The 25,000-nt window shown below is 44.7% G+C and overlaps 4 protein-coding genes across 6 annotated transcripts in view; all 4 read left to right on the forward strand.

Moving 5' to 3' along the window:
- eno3 (enolase 3, (beta, muscle)) overlaps window positions 1-4,872 on the forward strand; it is a 7,453-nt gene extending 2,581 nt beyond the window's left edge. For both annotated transcript variants that reach the window (XM_084487603.1, XM_084487604.1), the window contains exons 3-14: window positions 405-500; window positions 824-882; window positions 1,004-1,073; window positions 1,245-1,378; window positions 1,472-1,588; window positions 2,077-2,182; window positions 2,527-2,724; window positions 2,952-3,028; window positions 3,145-3,269; window positions 3,918-4,026; window positions 4,241-4,299; window positions 4,693-4,872. In XM_084487603.1, the coding sequence (XP_084343729.1) occupies window positions 405-500; window positions 824-882; window positions 1,004-1,073; window positions 1,245-1,378; window positions 1,472-1,588; window positions 2,077-2,182; window positions 2,527-2,724; window positions 2,952-3,028; window positions 3,145-3,269; window positions 3,918-4,026; window positions 4,241-4,299; window positions 4,693-4,762 (1,220 nt within the window). In that variant the 3' untranslated portion in view covers window positions 4,763-4,872. The remainder of the gene's footprint in view (window positions 1-404; window positions 501-823; window positions 883-1,003; window positions 1,074-1,244; window positions 1,379-1,471; window positions 1,589-2,076; window positions 2,183-2,526; window positions 2,725-2,951; window positions 3,029-3,144; window positions 3,270-3,917; window positions 4,027-4,240; window positions 4,300-4,692) is intronic.
- Window positions 4,873-7,121: 2,249 nt separating this feature from the next.
- On the forward strand, window positions 7,122-8,417 carry LOC311368862 (C-type natriuretic peptide 2-like). The gene is made up of 2 exons (XM_084487639.1): window positions 7,122-7,577; window positions 7,727-8,417. Exons 1-2 carry the CDS (start codon window positions 7,407-7,409, stop codon window positions 8,000-8,002), a joined length of 447 nt encoding a protein of 148 aa, XP_084343765.1. The 5' UTR covers window positions 7,122-7,406; the 3' UTR covers window positions 8,003-8,417.
- Window positions 8,418-9,461: 1,044 nt separating this feature from the next.
- On the forward strand, window positions 9,462-11,993 carry LOC311368345 (stress-associated endoplasmic reticulum protein 2). The gene is made up of 3 exons (XM_084487147.1): window positions 9,462-9,810; window positions 10,252-10,327; window positions 11,178-11,993. The coding sequence occupies exons 1-3, from the start codon at window positions 9,727-9,729 to the stop codon at window positions 11,216-11,218; spliced, it is 201 nt and encodes a 66-aa protein (XP_084343273.1). The 5' UTR covers window positions 9,462-9,726; the 3' UTR covers window positions 11,219-11,993.
- Window positions 11,994-12,712: 719 nt separating this feature from the next.
- Window positions 12,713-25,000, forward strand: part of camta2 (calmodulin binding transcription activator 2) — a 23,277-nt gene continuing 10,989 nt past the window's right edge. The window contains exons 1-11 of one of the 2 annotated variants that reach the window (XM_084487091.1): window positions 12,713-12,750; window positions 13,529-13,603; window positions 16,928-17,031; window positions 18,882-18,949; window positions 20,715-20,850; window positions 21,023-21,094; window positions 21,223-21,370; window positions 21,703-21,846; window positions 22,074-22,272; window positions 22,672-23,251; window positions 23,856-24,845. In XM_084487091.1, the coding sequence (XP_084343217.1) occupies window positions 13,570-13,603; window positions 16,928-17,031; window positions 18,882-18,949; window positions 20,715-20,850; window positions 21,023-21,094; window positions 21,223-21,370; window positions 21,703-21,846; window positions 22,074-22,272; window positions 22,672-23,251; window positions 23,856-24,845 (2,475 nt within the window). In that variant the 5' untranslated portion in view covers window positions 12,713-12,750; window positions 13,529-13,569. The remainder of the gene's footprint in view (window positions 12,751-13,528; window positions 13,604-16,927; window positions 17,032-18,881; window positions 18,950-20,714; window positions 20,851-21,022; window positions 21,095-21,222; window positions 21,371-21,702; window positions 21,847-22,073; window positions 22,273-22,671; window positions 23,252-23,855; window positions 24,846-25,000) is intronic. The other variant, XM_084487090.1, reaches the window with a different exon arrangement.

Below are 25,000 nucleotides of genomic sequence, written 5' to 3' on the forward strand. Positions count from 1 at the left end.
GTGTGTATTAATGTGTGTACTTTATGCCCTGGTGTGTGTATTAATGTGTGTGCTTTATGCCCTGGTGTGTGTATTAATGTGTGTGCTTTATGCCCTGGTGTGGGTATTAATGTGTGTGCTTTGGGCCCTGGTGTGTGTATTAATGTGTGTGCTTTGGGCCCTGGTGTGGGTATTAATGTGTGTACCTTATGCCCTGGTGTGTGTATTAATGTGTGTGCTTTATGCCCTGGTGTGTGTATTAATGTGTGTGCTTTGGGCCCTGGTGTGGGTATTAATGTGTGTGCTTTGAGCCCTGGTGTGGGTATTAATGTGTGTGCTTTGGGCCCTGGTGTGTGTATTAATGTGTGTGCTTTATGCCCTGGTGTGGGTATTAATGTGTGTACTTTGTGCCATGGTGTGGGTAGGGCTGTTCAGGGCTGCCGTCCCTAGCGGTGCGTCTACAGGTATCCATGAGGCTCTGGAGCTCCGGGACGGAGACAAGACTCGCTACCTGGGGAAAGGTAATAGATGATACTATAGCATAAAGTTATATGTATTCATATATAATCATACATAAAATACTATGATTTATGATCAATAATTGGGAAAACCCTTCCTGGGGAAAAGTAATCAATGAATATATAATAATGTTATAAATATCTGATAAGCAACATTAATATCATACATATTTACAGTGTGGTAATGTTATAATCTGTTGAATGTATAGTTACAGTTGGATAATGACATAATCTGGTGATGTATAGATACAGTGGGACTATGTTTACAATCTGATGAATGTATGGCTACAGGGGGATTATATTTATGCTGGTGTTTTCATCTGCAGGAACATTGAAGGCTGTGGACCATGTAAATAAGGATATCTCCCCCAAACTTATTGAGAAGGTACCGCATCTATTAATAGTTAATACTTCACAATTATGCTCATTATTGCTATTATTATCATCACCAACCATCTCTCTCTCTCTCTCTCTCTCTCTCTCTCTCTCTCTCTCTCTCTCTGTAGAACTTCAGTGTGGTCGATCAGGAGAAGATTGATAAATTCATGTTGGAGTTGGACGGCACTGAAAACAAATGTAACTGTCTGTCTGTCTGTCTGTCTGTCTGTCTGTCTGTCTGTCTGTGTGTTGGTATATCTGTATCTGTCCAGCTATATTGGTTTGCTCGATTCTAATGCTATACTGTATTCTGGTGTGTGTGTGTATGTGTGTGTGTGTGTGTGTGTGTGTGTGTGTGTGTGTGTGTAGCTAAGTTTGGTGCTAATGCTATCCTGGGCGTGTCGCTGGCGGTGTGCAAGGCCGGAGCGGCAGAGAAGGGTGTTCCTCTGTACCGCCACATCGCTGACCTCGCTGGCAACAAAGACGTTATCCTCCCCGTTCCTGTGAGTGGGTGGGGCTTTAGGACATTTATAGAGGAAATTGTATATATATATTTATATATATTGTAATGTTTCTAATATGTGTAACTCTTGCAGGCCTTCAATGTGATTAATGGAGGGAGCCATGCTGGTAATAAACTGGCCATGCAGGAGTTCATGATTCTACCAGTAGGGGCCGCCAACTTCCACGAGGCCATGAGGATCGGAGCTGAGGTGCACTTCATACTAACATATCATGCTATGCATAATAATTAATTAGAATATTATTATAATTCAATAATGATCTAACGTAGAATTCTTTATAGAAAAATAATCATAATATTTTTTATTTAACAAGTTTAATATAATATAACATATATATACAACAATACAACATATACATATTAATAATATGGTGTAATATAATACTGATACCAACATAGTGTACCGTATTAGAATATGGTAATAATACATTAAAACATGTTATAAATAATGAATGGAGTGTTCATGTTGTATTAAGATATGTATACATTACAGTTACAACAATGTACAGATTATGCATTTTACACCTTCCACAACCCCTCCCCCTGTTGACTAAATGGAAAGGAAAAACTGAATGGTTTCTAAGGTATGACAGAGGAGGCTCCAAGTGGTGTAGCACGTGTGTACTGATCCTCCAATGGTGAAGGATAACAATATTTTGTGTGTGTGTGTGGTTGCAGGTGTACCATAACCTCAAAAATGTCATTAAGGCAAAGTATGGTAAAGACGCCACCAATGTGGGGGATGAGGGCGGTTTCGCCCCAAACATCCTGGAGAACAACGAAGGTACCAGTCTGTGTGTGTGTGTGTGTGTGTGTGTGTGTGTGTGTGTGTGTGTGTGTGTCTATGTATGTGTGTGTGTTAGAGTGTATGTATGTGTATCTGTGTATCCTGTCATAGGAGTGAGTGCATCAGGTGTGTGTGTGTGTGTGTGTGTGTGTGTGTGTGTGTGTGTGTGTGTGTGTGTGTGCAGAGGTACGTGTGTGTGTGTGTGTGTGTGTGTGTGTGTGTGTGTGTGTGTTTTTGTATATGTACCTGGGCCTTCCTGCCCTAGTTGGGGGACTACATTGTACATCAGGTTAATGTGTGTGTGTGTGTGTGTGTGTGTGTGTGTGTGTGTGTGTGTGCAGCTCTGGAGCTGTTGAAGAGTGCCATAGAGAAGGCGGGCTACCCCGATAAGATCATCATCGGGATGGACGTGGCGGCATCTGAGTTCTACAGGAGCGGCAAATACGACCTGGACTTCAAATCCCCCGACGACCCGGCCAGGCACATCAGTGGAAAGCAATTGGGAGATCTTTACAAGACCTTCATCGCTAACTACCCAGGTATAGCAGCTAGTAGACCTGTTTACCTACCCAGGTATAGCTGGTAGACCTTAACTACCCAGGTATAGCTAGTAGGCCTTTACTATCCGGGTACAGCAGCTAGTAGACCTCTATAACTACCCAGGTATAACAGCTAGTAGACCTCTATAACTACCCTTAGCATAGCAATAGCATAGCGATAGCATACCGTGTGTTGGAACCAACTCTTTCTCTCTCTCTCTCTCTAGTCCAGTCAATTGAGGATCCCTTCGACCAGGACGACTGGGCCAACTGGGCCGACTTCACTGCAGCAGTAGACATACAGGTATGTACGTATAGAATACATCATATCAGAAGGATGTTCATGTATGTATGTCTATATATATATATATATATATATATATATATATATATATATATATATATATACTGTGTGTCTAGGTGGTGGGTGATGACCTGACGGTGACCAACCCAAAGCGCATCCAGCAGGCGGTGGAGAAAAAGGCGTGCAACTGTCTGCTGCTCAAGGTCAACCAGATCGGCTCCGTCACAGAGTCCATCCAGGCGTAAGACACCACCTGCAGTCTGTCGTCTGTCATTTGAATCTGTAGTCTGTAATCTGTAGTCTGTGGTCTGTAATCTGTAGTCTGTAATCTGTCATCTGCAGTCTGTAGTCTGTGGTCTGTAATCTGTAGTCTGTGGTCTGTAATCTGTAATCTGTGGTCTGTAATCTGTAGTCTGTAATCTGTAGTTTGTAGTCTGTAGTCTCTAATCTGGAGTCTGTAATATTTCAGTCTGTAGTCTCTAATCTGTAGTCTGTCAGATGTAATCTGTAGTCTTTAATCTATAGTTTGTCATCTGTAATATATAATCGTCTGTAATCTATAGTCTGTTTTCTGTAATGTATCATGTTTAATCTCTAATCTCTAATATTTTTTCACCTCTATTCTCCATTCTTTATTCCCTAATATGTTATATATAATCTGTATTCCGTAATCTGTCTGTAAACTCTAATATCTATTCTGTGGTTTGTAATCTGTAGTATGTATTCTAGAATCTTCAATATTTAGTCTGTAATCTGTAATATTTGGTTTATAATGTGTGTGTGTGTGTGTGTGTGTGTGTGTGTGTGTGTCTGTGTGTGTGTGTGTGTGTGTGTGTGTGTGTGTGTGTGTGTGCCTGTGTGTGTGACTGTGTGCTTGTAATGTGTGCAGGTGTAAACTGGCCCAGAGCAACGGCTGGGGGGTGATGGTGAGCCATCGCTCCGGAGAAACAGAAGACACGTTCATCTCAGACCTTGTGGTCGGACTCTGCACCGGACAGGTAGGAGTAGGAGGTGATGGATGGATCATGGATCATGGAGGATGCATCATAGATGGCTGATTGATCATGGATGATGGATGGAGATGGGAGATAGATAATTGATGGATGATCACTGAACGCTAATGGTTGGATGATGGATGATGGATGTTGTATGATGGACAGATCATGGATCATGGATGGATGATACATAGATAATCCCTGCTCTGTCCCTCAGATTAAGACTGGGGCTCCATGCAGATCAGAACGTCTGTCCAAGTACAACCAGCTGATGAGGTAAAAACTAAACCAGTAGAAACCAGTACCAGTACATAACTGGAAAAAATGGTGTAACCAGTATATGACTGGTATATAACCAGTATAACCCAGTATATATCCCAGTATATACAAGTAAGTAGCAAGTAAGTAACTAGTTTATACTCATTAAGTATATAACAAATATAACCAAGTATATATCCAGTTTATAACCAGTAGATGCAACCAGTATTAGACCAGTATATAACCAGTTCCTAAATGATTGAGGTACTCTGAATGAGGTATTTTAACCTGCGCTGTATTCATCCACTCATTCCTAACTCCTGGTGGACCATTCTCCCCCGATACATGGTCCTATTTTCACCTCCCTGTAACCTTTGACCTTCAACCGATATCTTTTAACTTTTTAACCAGGATCGAGGAGGAGCTTGGAGACAAGGCCAAGTTTGCTGGCAAGGACTACCGTCACCCCAAGATCAACTAGACCACTACCTCTCTCTCTCTGTCTCTCTGTCTCTACCCCCCTCTCTCTCTCTTTCTCTACATCTCTCTCTCCCTGAGGTTTTTATGTTGTAATAAAACATTTGAACAATACACTGAACTCAGTGTCTGATTGGACGATAGATTGAATCCTTAACCCTTAATTCTGACCTCTAGACCCACAAATAGACCCACACACTAACACACTAAAACACACCAAAACACTATAAATACTTACACTAAACACACCAACACACAACGCACTAAACACACCAACACACCTACACCCTAGCCACACTGGTCGACGTAGTGACATCAGACTGGTCGTCATGGTGCCGTCAGGGCTTACTCTCAGGGAGTTTAAGGAAAAGATTGATGGTTGCCTAGCGATGTTCATCTGACCCCCAAAAAATAACCTGTGTGTGTGTGTGTGCATGTTAGCAGTTCTGTGACGCAGACAACATTCCTGCCCCCTAACCCTCTTCACACCCTCTCTCTCACACAGCTATTGTGTGTGTGTGTGTGTGTGTGTGTGTGCGTGTGTGCGTGCGTGCGTGCGTGCGTGCGTGCGTATGTGTGAGAGGGCAAGAGACCAGGGGATTGTATATAGTTGTATTGTATTGTATTATATAGTAGTATTACTGAGTACTAGTATTTATGAGTGTGTATAAGCGTGTATTATTAGTGTGGGGGAAAAGTAGTGTATTGGTTAGGTAGATGCGTTGGCATTGGTGGGATGGTGGACAGTCAGAAAAGCCATAACACTGTTGCCAGCCCTGTCTGTCTCTCTATCTGTCTGCTATTCTGGGTGCATGTAAGAGAATGCTCCCTACGTATTCTTGGACCGGGCTCATGGGCCAATCACAACTAAGTCAGTCCATGCGAAAAGAAGGGCCCGAATTGTTTTAAGAAAAAAGGAAGCAGGCATCAGAGGACCAGACCAACCAGACCGCCAACCCCCCTTAATGCTCCTTACCTGTCTCCGTACCTTCTAACCCCTACATGCTTGTAATTACCTGTCTCTGTACTGTTGAACTCCTACTGGCTACCTTTTGACCTGTCTCTGTACTGTCTAACCCCTACCTGCTCTTTAATTACCTGTCTCTCTTTGTGTAATTATTAGTGTGTGTGTGTGTGTGTGTGTGTGTGTGTGTGTGTGTGCTTGCTGTTGGTTGCTATGGTTACAGATAGGTGGTTGGTAACACTCTGCTCTACAGGAAATACTTCCTCACTGTCTGTTCATTGTCACGGTAACGCTTTACGAGGGGGCGAGGCAGCAGGGGTCACAGGTCACCTGGTCCACCCCGAGAGAGGTGGGGGGGGGGGGGGGGGTGTGTGTGTGTGAATGAATGCATGCTGCAACTTAATTGTAACAAATGAATACACCAGATGAACCATAGGACTAAGACACACACACACACACACACACACACACACAAACTAACACACAGTGAACAATTCTACGGCATCCCATGTATATATCCTACACCGACTGGGTTTTTAATCTACAAGGCTATTAATGTGGTATATGATACTGGGGCAGCATTAATGTTGCAGTAATAGTACTCTAAAGTATAAGATGTACAGAGTACTATATGATGTCAGTATGTCTATATGTCAGTCATGGTACAGGATACCGTGGCAGTATAACAGCAGTAGAACTCTACGGGTCGGGGACATGCCAGTCCAGCCTTAGCCATGTGATGCCCAGGATGAGATAGCATTATCCGCCTGCCTCCCCGCTGCATTCGTTTTCCGTACACTGCAGTTGAACAGGCCAACGTTCAAAAGCAATTTGCAGTGGCAACCGGTTTTCCAAATGTAATCGGACGCGATCAACTCTTTAGTAACTTTTTTCACTTTGTATTATGAATGAATGAAACCAACATATGAGGCTGAGTGAGCTTATTGAGAAATCCAGATAATTATGGGCGTTCCTCATTTGGTAAATGATGGGAGTCGACGGGATGTGGACTCTGAGCTTGTTCACACGTGAACAATCTCAGGACCATGAGTGTAAACAGTTAATTAGATAACGATCAACATTAGATCATGAATAGTTGTTACAAAAAGTATTATTATTAGATCATGAATAGTGGTTGGTTTATTTATTTATATTATGGTTTCGTTATTTTGAGAAGAAATGTTTGAAATTATATTACAATACTAGTCCTGTGTGTGTGTGTGTGTGTGTGTGTGTATGTGTTTGCATGCATGTGTGCGTGTATGTGCATCCATGTGTACGTGTGTCTGCGTGCGTATGTGCATCCATGTGTGTGTGTGTGTGTGTGTGTGTGTGTGTGCGTGTGGGGGGGGGGGGGGGGGGGGGGGGGAAGGGGTTGTCAAGGGGACAGTTCCTAGAATGTGTGACATCACAGAGTTGTGTCCTTTATAAGGAGTCTGAGATCCAGATTCACAGATAGACCCGTTCTGATCCTACAGAACAGACAGACAGAGAGAGAGACAGAGAGGAAGACAAACAGACAGAGCGACAGGCAGACAGACAGCCAGACAGAGAGACAGACAAATAGACAGAGAGACAGGTTATCGCTGGATTGTTTGTGTGGACATTGTTGGATAGCATCTTGTTCTCCTGCGATGGCTCCTTGCTCTACCCTCCTCCTCCTTCTCGTCCTCCTCTTCTCACCATGCATGGATGCTCGTCCTGCCAGCGACAAGCAGGTCAGATAACTCTTCGTCATCATCATCATCATCATCATCCTCATCATAATCATCATCATCATCATCCTCACCATCACCATCATCATCTTGTCCACCCTCCAGAAATAGCATTGTTGCAAAGGTTCTGGTTAAACTGGGTTAGGAATAATAATGTTGTTACATTTGTTATACTGGAAGTAAATGTTAGCATTATCTCTATTGAAAAGGCCAATATCCTTAACTCTCTCTATATCTCTCTCCGTCTATGTCTCTTTACCTCTCTCTCTCTCTCTCTCTCTCTCTCCAGGTTGTAAAGTTATTTGGAAGCCATCTCCTTTCCCTCATCATGGCCCCTCCCATCTATGATGACCTCACAGAGGCCTCAGCACAGAGCCCCGCCCTTTCCCCCTCTTCTACGAGCGGATTGGCCGCCAGACCGCAAGAGGTCCACCGGTTCTTCCTCGACTTCATCAAGAGCAATAGGAAGTTGCGTGGGCGCAGCAGGAAGCGCATGGCGGGCGGGAGAGGCTGTTTTGGAATGAAGATGGACCGCATCGGCTCTCTCAGTGGGCTGGGCTGCTAGCCACCTGACCTGAGACACTTCCGTGACATCCCACTGTGATGTCACACCCGTGATGTCACATCCATGAGGTCACCTCCATGATATCACCTCCACGACGGTACATCTGTGATGTCACCTCCATGACATCACCTCCATGATACAACCTCCATGACGGTACATCCATGATGTCACATCCATGTTGGATCTTTGACAGTCTCTGAACTGTTAGCCTTGACCCCTGGCCAAACCGCCAGCAGAACTCTGAGTCCGTGTGTGACTCACCAGGAAGTTACATTGATGACGTCACACCGTGATGTCACCTTTGTGACGTCATGTCCCTGATGTCACACCATGAAGCCAGATCAATGACCTAACATCATGATGTAAAATCCATGACGTAACGTCCATGTTGGATCGTTAACAGTCTCTGTTGACTGTAAACCTTGACCCCTGGCCACTCCGCCAGCAGAACTCTTAATTCGATGTGTGTGTGTGTGTGTGTGTGTGTGTGTGTGTGTGTGTGTGAGTGAAACATATATAGATTGCGTAAACGTGACATGCTTGTCAAGCTGTTGAACTTCAGAAATAAAAGGACAGGAAGGTGAAAAGTCTTCAATGATTGCATGAGATCTTCCCACACTAGATATTCAGATATAGATTAACAGTACACAGATAGAGGTAGAGATCACAGACATAGATTACATATATAGATTCGAGATACCAATTTATGGTTTAGGAGTTAAAGGCCATTACAATTAAAATGTAGATTTGTAGTTTTAGAAAAATCCTGGCTGGATGACGTTGATGGTGGTAGTGATCGTGTTGCCAAGCAAAGAGTAATTTTGCTTTTTTAGAAAGACCAATAAACCAGGGTTAAATAAAGAGATAGTATAAATAAAATTCATCAGATACGATGAACAGCGACCCGCTCCATCAGGTCCTAGTTCCAGTGACGAGCCTCCATCATGCTGCGTTTCCGTCACATGGAGTCCATAAAAACAACCTTCCGACTTGTAAACACTGTTTCAACTAATACTACAACGAAGACTCCTGAATACATGAAAACTGAATCGACACATCAAGGGAGACGTTCACAGCTTTCCCAACCCAACTCATCCTAATTATTCCCCTAATGTATACTGCTTATTATTAATTCGATTTGCATGTTTACATCAATAAAAGGTCAACCGAGTGGCGATCAGCTGTGTTTCCACTCCTCCTAGTTCATTGGTATCGTGTCTGCAAAGAAAACGTAGGAAAACTGAAGTAGTGGAATTAAACGGATGGTGTTATGGTACTGTCAGTACGGTCATATGGCAATACTTTTCAAAAGGTCAGTGCCATATCCCATTTGATTTGAAGTTGAACGCACCATCAGCCATCAGCTAGTCCACCATGTTACCCCCCAGCTCCCAGCTAAACCGACGCTACTAGAGTCAACTCGGCTACCGTAGTACCGGAGACGGACACCACCAGCGGTCACCATAGTAGAGGAGACACCGCCGTTACCAGCAACCAGCCACTCGGTTCCCGGAACACTACCAGCGGCCACCGTAGTATCCGACACGCGGACCACAACAGCTGTCACTCGGCTACCGTAGTACCGGAGAACCGACGCTACCAGCGGCCACTCGGCTCCCGTAGTACCGGAGACGCGGAACCCTACCAGCGACCACTCGATTACCGATACAGCGGCGTGTGTTGAAATTTGAGGCGGCTCTCGAAGCTCGAGTAGTGGCGGGAACATGTCGGCAATACAGCGGATGAAAGTAGCGAACGAGCGGCATAGCAAGACCATCACACAACGGGGACACGTCCAAAAAACAGCAGTACGGACCGCTAGCTAATTCTAAACACTAGCATTGTGCTAACAAGCCTACTCTTACCACTAGCACATTGCTATCTAGCCATCCCGTTCTCAGTGCTCACATTACACTATCTAGCTAGCCCATTCTAAACACTAGCATTGTGCTAGCAAGCCCATTCTTAACCCTAGCAATATGATAGCATGCCCATTCTCAACACTGTCATTATTATATGTAGCTAGCCCTCTCTAACGACATAACCTTTTACTATCTAGCTAGCCCATTCTTCATATGAACATAGTGCTAACCAGCCCATTATAAACACTCTCATAATGATAGTACGCCCGGTATAAACGCTAGCAAAATACTATATATTTTTTTATTTATTAAAAATGAAGTCATCATCACTGTTTGTGTTATGATGACAAAGTGTTAATTAATAATTATGTAATTACGGTTTTCCAGCGTCCGGTGACTGATGAGAAGTCACCGGTTGGCCCCTGGCTGCTGGCCCTCTTCGTCTTTGTTGTCTGTGGATCAGGTGAGCATTATCATTATTGATATTAACATTCTTCGTATCAAGAATTAATTATTACCATCTGTGGATCAGGTGAGCATTATTACGCCGACGTATCTGTAAATTCGCTGTTAGAGCTGTGTAATCCCTTCATTCATCATTGTGCGTCAAGGTGTGCAGTTACTTGGGATATCATTGCAATCGGATGGACGCTTCCATTGGCATTCAGAGATAAGAGTAGCGTGTTCATGGGAAGGGAATACACTTTTAATTACTTTCCCAAGACTTCCAATGTGTTCCGAATGGTTGCTTTATCAAAAATTTGTAAAAGCACAATAATATGGTTCTTTCTTGAAAGTTCCTATGATGACAACTAGTCATATTAGCTCCTAGCTTAACATCGGAGCAATATCTTGTCATAAATCAACAAGTGATGATTTTTGATGCAGACACAAACATGAGTTGTGATTTGTGAAAGGAGCACCTGGAGCAGATTATCATTTATATGTAACAACCAACTCTTTTCCCACAGGCTAGGGCTGCACGGTAGATCGTCCAATATTTTATTCTTCTCCTTCATGGGAAGAATATGATATGACAAATTCTGATGCCATAGCAGCTAGCGACAGTGTGTGCATGACAACAGATGACAGACTGATGCCCAAGCAGTGATACCACATGGCAACAGATACTAGATTTAACATTCTAATGCCATATGTGAGTTGTAGCTGATGTTTCCATTGTATTGTTTGATTCGTTATTATTATAAATTAATATGGGAGTTGTTGCTGATGTTTCCATTGTATTGTTTGATTCGTTATTATAAATGAATATGGGAGTTGTTGCTGATGTTTCCATGGTATTGTTTTTGCAGCCATCTTCCAGATCATCCAGAGTATCAGGCAGGGCTTGTGATGACCTCGACCCATGGAGCATCTCTCCCTTTATACCCATGGAGCATCTCTCGCTGGTACCCAGGGTGCACCTCTCCTCTACCCATGGTGCATCTCTCCTGGGTACCCGGCCAGCCACATCCTCTGGTCCTCCCCTAGGACTCAGCCAAGCACAGCAACACAAACCCACTCTACATTTGCCTCTCTGTCTTTCTCTATACCTGTCAGCCTCTATACCTGTCTGTCTCTATGCTTCTCTGTCTGGCCAGGGGAGAGTTGTAAAGGGCGGTAAAGTATGTTGAAGAGTTTATTTTTCATCAAACCAGTTTAATTTGGTCCCAACAACTTGTACTAACTAGATAGAAGTACCATCTGTTATTCTAAAATCCTATCCCTCCTATTCTCATCTGCCCCCTCTCTTCCTCCCCCTTGCCTATTCTCCTCTCGTCCCCTCTCCCCCTCCCCCTAGCCTTTCTCCTCTCTTCCCCTCTACCCCCAGTCAGCCAATTCTCCTCTCTCTTCCCAGCTCTGTCGCTCACACTGCCCTATTCTCCTCTCTTCCTCATGGTCTCCCCCCCCCCCGCCTATGTGAATAAGGAGGTGTGTGTATTTAAGCTCTTCCCCCTAGCCTATGTGAAGAAAGAGGTGTGTATTTAAGCTGTGATCAACACATTTGATACTAGTTGTCTCTGCATTGACATAGAGACAGTGTCCCTGTGGGTCGACACACAGGCAATACAGATTACCTTTACTGGGCACTGCAGGCGTTTTTATACAAATAAACAGATATTTTGTCTAAAATACCTTCTCTAATGTGTTATGTCTTTATTTTACTTATTTGATTATGACTGTAAGACCTAAGGCACAAGGAATACAGTGTTATTTATATTCGTGGGCAGTTCCATGTAATGTTTCATGTTTGGGTATCACTGCAGTGCAGTACCTGGTAGTGGTCAGCAGGCGGAGGCAGCATGTCGTCCATTCACAGGCCATATATGGCTCGAGGATGTCACGGATATTACTTGAAAACAATTTTTCACAGTTGGTTTAAAATACATATTCTGTCAAACTTGTATAATAACTTAATTTGTTTCAATTCGTTTCGCTGTTTTCGTAATGATATTTTTACAAGTGCATTATTGCTTGAACACTTCCAATAATGGATAGTTTATAGATGACCTATTAGATGATTGATAGTTTAACTGAAGAGTAAAATGAGTGATGGTTTACCTGAACACTTAGATGATTGACGATTTAACTGAAGACTGCTAAGATGATGCATGGTTTAACTGAAGACTGTTTAATATTATAAATGCTTTAATTGAAGACTGTTAGATGATTCAATACTGTGTTTGCTGTTTATTGAAATAACTATCAAGAACGCGAGAGACAACTACTTACACAAAATGTTGAAGTTATAATTCTACATGTCACGAATGAAATTATATTAATAAATAGATTCAAATAATACCAAAAATTACATCTCATTACTTTGGAGCCACCCCGTGGTGACGTCAGAGCAGGAGAAGATGGCGGTGGTGCTGAAGGCGGAAGGTAAACTAGGCTAAGCTAACCATGCTAATCGTCGCTACTGCGACTCTTATGGGCTATTCAGCGTGCTGTCATCCAAGGTATCCTCGGCATAAGGCATAGATATAACATAAGGAACCGATTTAAGGGAATATAATTAACCCTATCCACTCTCAGGTAACGTTCACTGTTCCGGTGTGAGGCTAACTAGCTAGCCTCACAAAGCTAACTGCCATCAAGATGAGAATAAAGTATCACTTTATTTAATCTTGACTTAGCTTTTCGTATCCAAAACATGTCTTATCCTAGATGTGTCTTATCTCAGATGTGTTCGCCAGAGAACCAGCCGTGTGTGTGTGTGTGTGTGTGTGTGTGTGTGTGTGTGTGTGTGTCAGTGTGTGTGTGTGTGTGTGTGTGTGTGTGTGTGTGTCAGTGTGTGTGTGTGTGTGTGTGTGTGTGTGTGTGTGTGTGCTACCACACAGACCTGTGGTTGCTAAGCAACAAAGCTGTCGTTGCCAAACAACACAGAGCTGTGGTTGCTAAGTAACACAGGGCCGTGGTTGCCAAGCAACAGAGTGATGGTGTGTTCCAAAGTTTGGTTTAGTTCAGAGAGATCCAGTCATTCCATGTGATGTCCCCCGCTCTGTTTGCTCTGCCCCACCCTGACCCTTTAGACAGTGCGAGGCAAGGAGAGGGCAAAATTGTGCGTGTACACCATAGTATATCACATAGTGTTGTTCACATAGTATATGTGAACATGTTCCTGAGGCTCAGGTGTGGGTGTGTTTGTGTATGTCTGTAGCGGAACAAAGCAGGAAGCAGTGATGTTCCCGAACCATCGTCATGAGCACCAAGAAGATGGTTTCCACGGAAACAGGTGAGTGTCCCAGTCCCCTATAAAGTAAACTTTCTAGGGAGATAAAGGGGGATTCAGACACTTATGTTATGCTGTGGACACATCTGAGATTTCACCCTCTGATAGCTCATTTGCATAAATAACCTGTCTGTGCCGGACCATCTCTATTGGATGAATCCAACAACAAATGTACACCTGCAATGCTTCATGGGATATAGAGTGGACCTAAGTTTATAAGTTGTACGCTGCATTACACTCCATTAGCGGACAAAGCTTCAAAATGGTTATGCCTCATATCATGCACTATAGATTCAACCAGAATAATACATTATATAGGGAACCAGAATAGTACATAGTATAGGGAACCAGAATAGGGCATTATATGGGGAACCAGAATAGCTCACTTTATAGGGAACCAGAATAGCTCACTATATAGGGAACCAGTTTAGCGCTCTATAAAGGGAACCAGTTTAGTGCTCTATATAGGGAATCAGAATAGCACACTATAAAGTGAACCAGAATAGCACACTATATTGGGAACCAGAATAGCACACTATATAGGGAACCAAAAAAGCTTGTTGGGTATATGTTGTTGCATGCTGTGTCGTTGGGCTGGCTATGTCACTCATTGGGCCAATGCTGTTGCAAGCTTTGTCGCGGTGGTGGCTACATCACTCATTGGATCAATGTGGCACACCATGCTGTGGAGCTGGCTACGCCACTCGTTGGTGGCACACTGTCGCAGAGCTGGCTACGTAACTCGTTGGGTCTATGCTGTTGCATGCTTTGTCGCGGAGGTGGCTACGTCACTCGTTGGGTCTATGTTGTTGCAGCCTGTCGCTGTGCTGGCTACGTCACTCATCAAGTCTATTTAGTTGCACACTTTGTCGTGGAGCTTGCTACGTCATCACTTACATGGTAATAACATGTTTGTGTTGCAATGCAAAGTGAGTCTGTGTGAAAGAGAGTGAGGGTGTGTGAGAGTGTGAGAAAGTGTTTCTGCAGAAACACTCTACCCCCATAGTCCATGTTGTTAAAGCTATTTGATGTAGTAAACCCTGATAACACTTGGTTTGTGATTAACCTGTTTTTATTTCATTATTTATAATGAATTATTGTTTTAACAGCTCAGGTCCGTTCAAGCAACATAAAAAATGTTGTTGTACACTTTATTGGAAAAACTAGCATATATCTTCTGCTCATGTTATATAGCATACATTTAGGAGTGTTTTTGTGTTTATATTGACCATTTGGAATAACATTTAGTTTTTTAAATAAAATGATGATGATTATACCATTCATCAATTAATCGACAGAGATTGATTGTTGGTTGCAGGCCTCAACCTGATTATGCCGCTTTTCCACCGACAGTACCAGCTCGACTCGCCACGACTTATCTCGGCACGACTCGGTTTGGTTCCAGGCACATCGCATTTCCATCTAAAAAAGTACCTATTTCAAAATTCAATCGCTATTGTGGACTGAACGCAGATGCTAGTGGTATTTAAATATGCCGGCCAGGTGTCGGGTTTCACTTTTGGACGTGGCACTCATCATGACTCATCCAGTGGCGTCTCTCTCTGGCCAATCAGTGGCCAGCAGCCTGTTTACGTCACACAAAAGTACCTACTCCGCTTGCTTGGAACCTCGAGGTGGTACTAAAAAAAGTACCCGCTACCAGGTACCAGGTACTTTTTTTGCCAATGGAAACGCATAAAAAGGCGGGCCAAGTCGAGGCGAGTCGAGCTGGTACTGTCGGTGGAAAAGCGGCAATAGTGCACTATTAAGGGTACCAGAATAGCATACTATATAGGAAACCAGAATAGTGCACTATATAGGAAACCAGATTAGTGCACTATAAAGGGTACCAGAATAGTGCACTATATAGGGAACCAGAATAGTGCACTATTCATACTTTGCGGTCACGTGACTACCATGAATACTTGGGGGGGGAACAAACGCTGGCAAAATGGCGACGAACAACGGCCAACCAGGGGAATTGCAGCCTTCAATCAATCAACTATTTAGACCATATGTCACAAAATGTTAAAATTAGATACGAAGAGAAGATAAACATACTCAGAACTTGTGATCCATACACAGCGCCCGCTGATGTATTCATTGCTTTGAAGCTGGCAAAGACTCTACCAGACGAGTTGAGTTAAGAGATATTTACATTTATCTCATAGAGAATCCGTCACCTTATACCGCACAAAAATTGAAAGCCTACAGATGGGTTAACAACACTGTCGTATGGGAGGTGAAAAACAGGAATATCTTCATAATCAAAGCAAAGGTGAATGTTACTATTCCACCATCCACTATGAAATGTCCCCTTTTGTCCGCGATTACATAGCCAATGTGGTCTTATTATAGCCCGATCATTCACTAAAAAACACATAGAAAGATTAATGCATCCAGCATATGATTTCAACAATGTGTGAGGGCAGGGATGATCGCACAGTTGCTGTTACAGAAGGCTGCCCGATTTAATCTGCACAGTGGAATGAGTGCTGGGCGGAGATGTTTGCGCATTTCAGAAGCAGGGAGATTCTGTACAAAAATATATGTCTAATTTGTCAGTTTGCCATGTGTATGCCTGGCACAAATTCTCCCGTTGAACTAATCTTTCCATCATGACGGTATTTGGACTAAGAGGAACCTAATGACCGTTCGTGTGGTAAAACTGGCGACGTCCTGATTATGTTACTAGGTTTCGTTGCTGGAGTTCTTGCCCGCCAGCCAGTCGTTGTGACGTCACGTGCAAAGTATGAATATGGTATGGGATCCAGAATAGTGCACTATATAGGAAACCAGAATAGTGCACTATAAAGGGTACCAGAATAGTGCACTATATAGGAAACCAAAATAGTGCACTATATGGTATGGGATCCAGAATAGTGCACTGTATAGGGAACCACAATAGTGCACTATAAAGGGTACCAGAATAGTGCACTATATAGGAAACCAAAATAGTGCACTATATGGTATGGGATCCAGAATAGTGCACTATATAAGAAACCAGAATAGTGCACTATAAAGGGTACCAGAATAGTGCACTATATAGGAAACCAAAATAGTGCACTATATGGTATGGGATCCAGAATAGTGCACTATAAAGGGTACCAGAATAGTGCACTATATAGGAAACCAAAATAGTGCACTATATGGTATGGGATCCAGAATAGTGCACTTTAGTCCACTATATAGGGAACCATAGTAGTGCACTTTATACAGAAAAAGTGACGCAAGTGAGCGGTGTTATTCTCTAGACCTAGGGAACATAAAGGCGTGGTGTGTCTCTGAGCGATGATGTCATCAAGGTGGTGCTGTGTGTTTCTCTAGACAGACAGGTGAACATGAAGGTGTTTGTCCCTCACAAGCTGGCTGAATGTATTCCTCGCTCCACCAGCCTGCCTAAAGAACGCCTGCGATGGAACTCTAATGAGGTCTGTATATATACGGTCGTGCTATAGTATAGTGTAGTACTGTAGTACACTCAAGTTCGGTTGAGCACTAGTATACTATGGTACACTATAGTACTGGAGTACACTATGGTACTGGAGTACACTGTAGTACTGTATATACACTATGGTAGTGCAGTACACTGTACGACTGGTTCACACTATATTACTGTACTACACTTCTGTATCACACTTCATTACTGTAGTACACTGTAATACTGTATACACACTAGTACTGCAGTACACTGCAGGCGCCCCAACCAACCAGTAGGGGTTGCTAATGCAGTGACCAGGACACCATTATATGCCTGCCTAACCTAATCAAATGAACGCAGATACTGTAGGACCATTATTAAGAATATAAACACAGTTGTATTAATAGACAGTAACAGTCCATCAGTCTAACAACACGACTGTGATATACTGTGTAGACATCAAGCCAATAAAAACAAAGATGAGCTTGTTCATCGTCTGTTAACAGTATGCAATAAACATTTTTTAAAAAATCACTTTTTAAATATTTTTTTGGGGGGGTTAGGCTTATTTCTGAATCTCTGCGGCCCAGTGGCCAATGCACCACGGCCCGGTGGTTGAGAACCCCTGCTGGAGTACACTGTAATACTTGATCAGACTATATTACTGTAGTACACTGTAGAAGACCTGTACCACTCCGGCTGGAAGTGCGCTCCAGTGCCGGGGTTTAACACGAACAGACACACAGGGGAACGGGAGAAATGTATTGCCACAGCTGCCCCTCATTTTCAGGTTTAAGTGTCATAAGCTCCACATCCCGTCCTGAAATTCCTCCTTACAATTTGAACCTATGTGTTGTGCATTACAGGGACTTCTTTTACAAGGGGAAATCCCAATGTAAGATGATATTTGATTTGATTTGATTCTCCCCGGTTGCCTAAAAAAGTGCTGTGTTGTTATTGATTTAGTCTCTACATGTGCAATATAGACCCTGGTGTTTGTGTTTTGGTTTGGGATTTTTCGGTGCATCGCAATTTCCCAACTCCTGAATTACCCGACATGACATTTAATCAACTGACACATTTATCCAAAGAGACTTACAAGTTACAATAAGTGCATTCAGCAGTGAAGATATAACCCAAAAAGTAAAAGAATAATTTGAGTACATCAAATGAATCAAATAAGCTAAGTGCTACAACATAGAAAAAATTTGAGCAGGGTTTCAGCCGTCCTTATGTCAGGGAGGAGCTCATTCCACCGTGGTGTAGACAGGACAGCAAACGATCAAGATTTTGTTGAGCGGGATCCAACTATGTTTGATCCCGTCCTTGGGTGGGATGGAGACCAGCCGGGCTAAAGAGGAGGAATGGCACATGCAGGCAGACCAGCACAGAAGGGAGTGGCCGCAGTCTAGACGTGAGATGAGAGAGCCTGGAGCCTGGATCAAAAACCTGGGTGGCCTTTTGGGTGAGGAACGGAATGAATCTGCAGGAGTAGGTGGTCACAGCCATGTTGATAGAAAAGGACAGATGGTCAGCCGGTGTCACTCCCAGTCATCGAGTTTCAGGCACTACAGAGTTGTCCATGTCGATGGAGAGGTTGTGGATGGGAGATGCCTTACAATGTAGTACAATGTATTACTGCGGTGTACTGTGTTACTGGAGAACACTGTCATACCAGAGTACTACTGTACACTATAGTACTGTAGCACACTATACTACTATATGACTGCAGTACACTGTAGTACTGGAGTAAGCTGTAGTATTGTAGTACTGCAGTACTCTGTAGCACCCTTAAGTAAACATATTTCAACCAATGGCATCAATGATGCGATCTAATCTCATGTTGTGTTTTCTCTACAGGAAATTGCGTCTTTTCTTATTTCCTTCGAGAAACACGAAGAGTGGCTCTCCTACACCTTAAAAACCAGGTAATGTACACACGTGTGTGCACACTCTCACACAGTAGTGTTGAATTGGGCCAAAACATTTTTGACCCGACATGACCGAAGCATGACATCAGGAAACCAAACCTAACCAACTTTAGCATTCAAAAGATTATGTCTGAACCCCATATTTCCAAATTCAAAAATGCAACATTAAAAATATGGAATTCATCAGTTGGTCTACTCTCTTGCTAATCCAATAGTAGCATTTAGTATCACTTAGGCTCGTTAATTAACACTAAATGTCTTTAACATCAGACACGAATTGTCAACTATTTACATAAACATGTGCAGCATTTTCCAAATATAATTGTATATTTGCCCCGCTGAGCCGACCGCCCCGCCACGGACACGCCCTTCAACGTACAGTCACAAAACCAGCAAACCTAACCCTGCCGACCAATAAACCATCAAACCTAACCCTGACCATGCCGACCAATAAACCATCAAACCTAACCCTGACCCTGCCGACCAATAAACCATCAAACCTAACCCTGACCCTACCGACCAATAAACCATCAAACCTAACCCTGACCCTACCGACCAATAAACCATCAACCCTAACCCTATCGACGAATAAACCATCAAACCTATCCCTAACCCTACCGACCAATCAACCATCAAACCTAACCCTAACCAGACCATAACGCAGTCCAAAAACTTAACCCTAACCATTACGTTTGATGATGCCTCTGGCGGCCATGTTGTTTTGCCAATCAACTTCATATTAACTGAGCAGTTGAAACTTTGGGCCCCAACAGCCACTGTGTCTGTCCTGCTCAAAACATTGCATCTATGAACTGTGGCGATTTTAGTGACAGGCCACGGCGTGAAATTCCATTAAAAGTGGCCAACTTTGACGGCATGCCATGGACACGCCCTTCAACGTACAGTCGCAAATAGCACAGCGTTTATTCAGCACCATTTCATGACTGTACTGACCAATTTTTAAGCAGATCCGATAAATTCCCTAGGAGTAGTTTGTTCAAATACAAGGACAAAAAGTGAAATTCCATTCAAAATGGCCAACTTTGACGGCACGCCACGGACACGCCCTTCAACGTACAGTCACAAATAGCACGGCGTTCATTCAGCATCATTTCATGACTGTACTGACCAATTTTTGTTTTGGGTCAACCTCTACGCGTCTAGTAAGTTTCATAAAAAGCGTGCGATCGGTGTAGGCTGTGTAAGTCAAACGCAGCAGAATAAAAATAATAAAAACATTGAGAATTACAATAAGTTGCCTTCGCACACTTTGTGTGCTTGGCACCTAAATATATTTCCAAAAAAATAATAGGCTGGTCAGAAAGACGGCTTTAGCAGTTAAGACAAGCTAATGCTCCATTCTTAATTCGAAATATTCATTGTATTTAAAGAGTTTCACTTTTTAATCTTAGTGTTAAATAGTGCAACGAATGGCAATTTGCAGATGAGGTGGATTATGAATGATTAAGAAGTGGGTGTGCATTCTTCAGTATATTTTATGTTTTCATGTTTTTTTATTGTTAATTATTTTAATCCACATGGGAAAGATCGCAATGAACAATAGCTTTCGATGTAAAATGACTCGTAGCTTAATTAATTGTTACTTAGACTCATGTTTTGCAACAAACAGCAACCTCTGCATTACCAACATTTCAGCCACTCAAAAACAACTCTACGTTATCACAGCTAAAATGGCACATAACTCTTTCCCTCTTTCCCGTCTGTTTGTCTTTATATATATATCATACATATATAATGTCAGACCGGCCAATGGCAGCATCATATTATACAACAGAAAGAAGGTGAAGTACAGGAAAGATGGCTACTGCTGGAAGAAACGCAAGGATGGAAAAACCACCAGGGAAGACCACATGAAACTCAAAGTCCAGGGCATAGAGGTGTGACATTTCCCCTTAACCCTTAAGTCTTCTGGAGAAATTATATTGTGCGCTAGAGAGTTGATGTAAATAATTAGCAAAGTAAATTAAATGAATAGAAAAAAATAAATTCTTGCTTTGAGGCTAAAATGCATGTGTATGCATCAACCTCTGTTTGTTTCCATGGTTACAGTGCCTCTACGGTTGCTATGTCCATTCCTCCATCGTGCCAACATTCCATAGACGATGTTACTGGTTGCTACAGGTAACGCCTTATGTTACACACATTGAACTACTACACTACTACACTGCCACACTACAACCCTACTACACTACCGCAACACAACACGAGTGCGCCACAACACTAGTTCTCACCGTGCTCCATCCCAACAGAATCCAGACATCGTATTGGTCCACTACCTTAACGTGCCGTCACTGGAGGATTCTGGGAAATGCGGTCCGTTGCTGTGCGCGGTGCCGGACCGCCACGACAGCCTGCGCTGGAGCAGAGACGACCTCGTCAACCAGCTGAAACCCATGTGTACGTCTCCTAGCAACCACCCCCGTCTCCTAGCAGCCGGCGGGGGGCGCCAGTAGCTCAGGAGGTAGAGCGGGTGGACTGGTAACCGGAAGGTTGCTAGTTCGATCCCCGGCTCCTCCTCGCTGAGTTTCGAGGTGTCCCTGAGCGCCTGAGGCACCTCACCCTGACGAGCTGGCTGCTGCCCTGCGTGGTTGACTCTGCGTGGTCGGTGTGTGAATGTGTGAATGAATGGTTGTAAGTCGCTTTGGATAAAAGCCTCAGCAGAATCCTCTAAATGTAAAGGTAACCCCAGCCCACCTCTCCGTACACACCTCAGCTAACTCTGTGTCCAGTCCACAGCATGAAGTGGACGCTGGGCTCCCATGTGGGCGCCTCTGTGGACCTGAGCGTAGAGCAGCTGGTCCAACACATCCTGGACCGCCAGCAGACCAAACCACAGCCCCGAACACACAGCTGTCTCTGTACCAACACCATGGGTAACGCACAGTCACTCACGTGCACTCACAACGCACATGCACACGCACTCATGCCTGCACACTCTCGCTCACTCGTGTCTCTGTCACGCACACACACACACACACATACGAATGGCCAATGATAAGTATCTCTCGCTTTTTTCTCCCTCTCCTCTCCATGTCTCTCGCTAACTCTTTCTCTCTCTTTCTCTCCCTCTCTTTCTCCCTCTCTCACTCTCTCTCTCTAGTATCCCCAGGGGGGGCTGAGATCCCCCATCGATGTAACAGCACCAAGCATCGCATCATCTCCCCCAAACTCCCCCCATCCCCCCTCCCTTCCGAGCACGGGGATGGTGGAGGGGGAGAGAACAGACCCCCCCACTTGCAGACCCAGCGCAGCCCCCGACCGACCAATGAGATACCTCTGACCTCCTCCCCCCCCTCCAGGTGAGATACACATACTGTAACCTGTACCAGGTACCTCCTAGACGTAAAGAACTACAACAACCATACTATACCTATACAAAACTACAAAAACCTTATAGAGCTACACCGAACTATAACTACCATACTGCAGCTAAACAGAACTACAATTACCATGCTACAGCTACACAGAACTACAACTACCATGCTATAGCTATACAGAACTACAACTACCATGCTACAGCTACACAGAACTACAACTACCATGCTACAGCTACACAGAACTACAACTACCATCCTACAGCTACACCGAACTATAACTACCATACTGCAGCTAAACAGAACTACAACTACCACACTACAGCTACACAGAGCTTCTTGGTGTTGCTGACGTTGTGGTGACTGCTCTGTTTTTGTTGGCAGCTCCTCCCCACCCCCGCCTCGGCTCTCAACGGCGACCGTTGCCGTGAGCAACCATTTCTATGGCGAGCAGCACAACGGGGTGACGACCATGGCGCTGCCTCAGAACGCCGTTATCGTCATGGCAACAACAACCACAGCAACGGCGGTGGCGGCCACCGCCCTAGCTGGGAAGGGGTGCGGCCCCCCTCCCTCCCCGCCCCCTGCCTCCAGCCTCTCGCTCACACTCCTCCCCTCTCCTGTGATTGGAGGCCTGCTCCTCACCCCCTCCCCCACCCCCTCCCCGGCCCCCCCTCCGTTCGACCCTGATGCGTTCCTCAACTTCCCCAAGCAGGGTCAGACCTACGGAGGGCCCACCTCCTCCCTCACCCCTTCCACGCCCCCGTCCTCCCCTCCCCTCTCCCTCTCCTCCCTCTCCTCGGCTGAAGCGGAGAGGAGGGATGGGGACAGGGATCCTGGCCTCTCTCTCCCCCTTTCCCCCTCCCAGGTCTCTCCTCCTCCTCCTCCTCCTCCTCCTCCCCTCCTCCCGTTCTGTGTGAAGCTGGCCCCATGCCCGGAGGAGGACACACGGCAACTCCTCCAGGTACTGGTCTGATCCGCTTCATCCTAACATGTGTATCAATGTTCTACTTTTGTCTAGTGTCTGGCATTCTATTGTGCAGTTTGTGATGTGTGTATATTTATTTGGGTTTATACATGAAGACGCCACACAGACACCTTAGCTATTAGACATAGATATATCCCAAAATCTCCAGCGCGACCTCAACTATAAATGATTGCTTGGTTGCAATTTTGCAACACAATATAATTTGAAACATTTCCCTTGAGCAAAATAATCAACCCACATTCAGGCAGCACAATGTAATCACAGAAAGAACGACGCAACTCAATGCTCGAGGTAAATGTTTAAAATGATGTTGTGTTGCAAAATTGCAACCAAGCAATCACAGCGTTCTATTGGAGGTTGCGCTGGAGATATTAGAGATATCTATGTGTAATAGCAAAGGTAAAGTGTCTTTGTATATCGAGGCATATGTGGCTGTTTCTGCATACAGGAACACACAGGCTGCTACTGCTCATTTCATTATGGCATACAAAAAGCCCAGTCACATTTTTTTTCATGAGCTGGTTCATGAATTGGTTTTCCCACTAGTCCCTGTTCTAACGAGTGTGTACCTGTCATTCAGCCAAGCCACGCCTCTCCTGGCTCATCACAACGGCAACCGCCCCAAAGCACCACTGATCCACCACTCGGTCAGGATGGACATGGTCCGCCCACTCAGCTCCCGGTGGCCAATCAGACACAGCTAACCAGAGACCTCTGTTCCTCCTCCTTGGCGACCGCACCAATAGTCACGCCTCCTTCTCAGATGACCATGCCCCCTTCTCCAGCGACCAATCAGCATATTCTCCATGGCCAGGAGAGGGCGATGGAGAGGGAAGAGAATAGGGAGCGTGGAGCCAATTCTCCAAGTCAGGCTAGCCTGCATGCTAATCCCCAAGCCATGATTATTCCCCATGCTAGCCCTGGCCTTGCTAACCCGCAAACCCTGCTTCGCTCACATGTAATACCCCAAACTATGGTAAGCCCCCATGCTAACACTGGCCTTGTTCACCACCAAACCATGGTTAACCCCCATGCTAACACAAGCCTTGCTAACCCCCAAACCATGGATAGCCCCTATGCTAGCACAAGCCTGGCTAACCCCCAAACCATGATAAGCCCTCATTCTTGCACAAGCCTGGCTAACCCCCAAACCATGGTTAGCCCACATGCTAACAGTAGCAACCCAGTTCAAGTTAAGGAGGAAAAGGTGCGGGAGTTGGACTGTGAGGACACACCGATGGATACGCACTCGGCCACAGAGGAGGAGGAGCGGGGCGGAGGGGAGGAGCTAGAGCTGTCGTTTGACAGCCAGTTCCCCGACCTCATCTCTGAGCTCATCACAGGGGTGGCTCCGCCCCCCATCCCTGGCCCCGCCCCCGGACCCATTCCCCCTGGAGTCTTCCCCTCGGGGGTCCGCTACATGGTGCCCCCCCAACCCTCCCCCTCCTCATCTTTTCTCTCCTTCCCCCTCCTCCCCTCCTCCTCCTCCTCTTCCTCCTCCTCCTCCTCATCCTCGTCCTCACGCCTGGCTGTCATCACAGACTTCTCCCCAGACTGGTCCTACCCAGAGGTAGTACTCCAGTACTACTACAGTACTAACTAGTGTGGTGCTGTTCCGATGTGTGTGTGTGTGTGTGTGTGTGTGTGTGTGTGTGTGTGTGTGTGTGTGTGTGTGTGTGTGTGTGTGTGTGTGTGTGTGTGTGTGTGTGTGTGTGTGTGTGTGTG

This window comes from Micromesistius poutassou (genome assembly GCF_964030765.1).
Source record: "Micromesistius poutassou genome assembly, chromosome: 23".
NCBI classification, from domain to species: domain Eukaryota; kingdom Metazoa; phylum Chordata; class Actinopteri; order Gadiformes; family Gadidae; genus Micromesistius; species Micromesistius poutassou.

What these genes read in the sequence shown, in the direction of transcription:
- LOC311368862 (XM_084487639.1), top strand. Translation starts at nt 7,407, where the DNA reads ATGCATGGATGCTCGTCCTGCCAGCGACAAGCAGGTCAGATAACTCTT. An exon ending in AAAGGTTCTGGTTAAACTGG is followed by an intron (nt 7,578 to 7,726) that starts GTTAGGAATAAT and finishes CTCTCTCTCCAG; the next exon opens with GTTGTAAAGTTATTTGGAAG.
- LOC311368345 (XM_084487147.1), top strand. Translation starts at nt 9,727, where the DNA reads ATGTCGGCAATACAGCGGATGAAAGTAGCGAACGAGCGGCATAGCAAG. An exon ending in GACACGTCCAAAAAACAGCA is followed by an intron (nt 9,811 to 10,251) that starts GTACGGACCGCT and finishes ACGGTTTTCCAG; the next exon opens with CGTCCGGTGACTGATGAGAA. An exon ending in CTTTGTTGTCTGTGGATCAG is followed by an intron (nt 10,328 to 11,177) that starts GTGAGCATTATC and finishes TTGTTTTTGCAG; the next exon opens with CCATCTTCCAGATCATCCAG.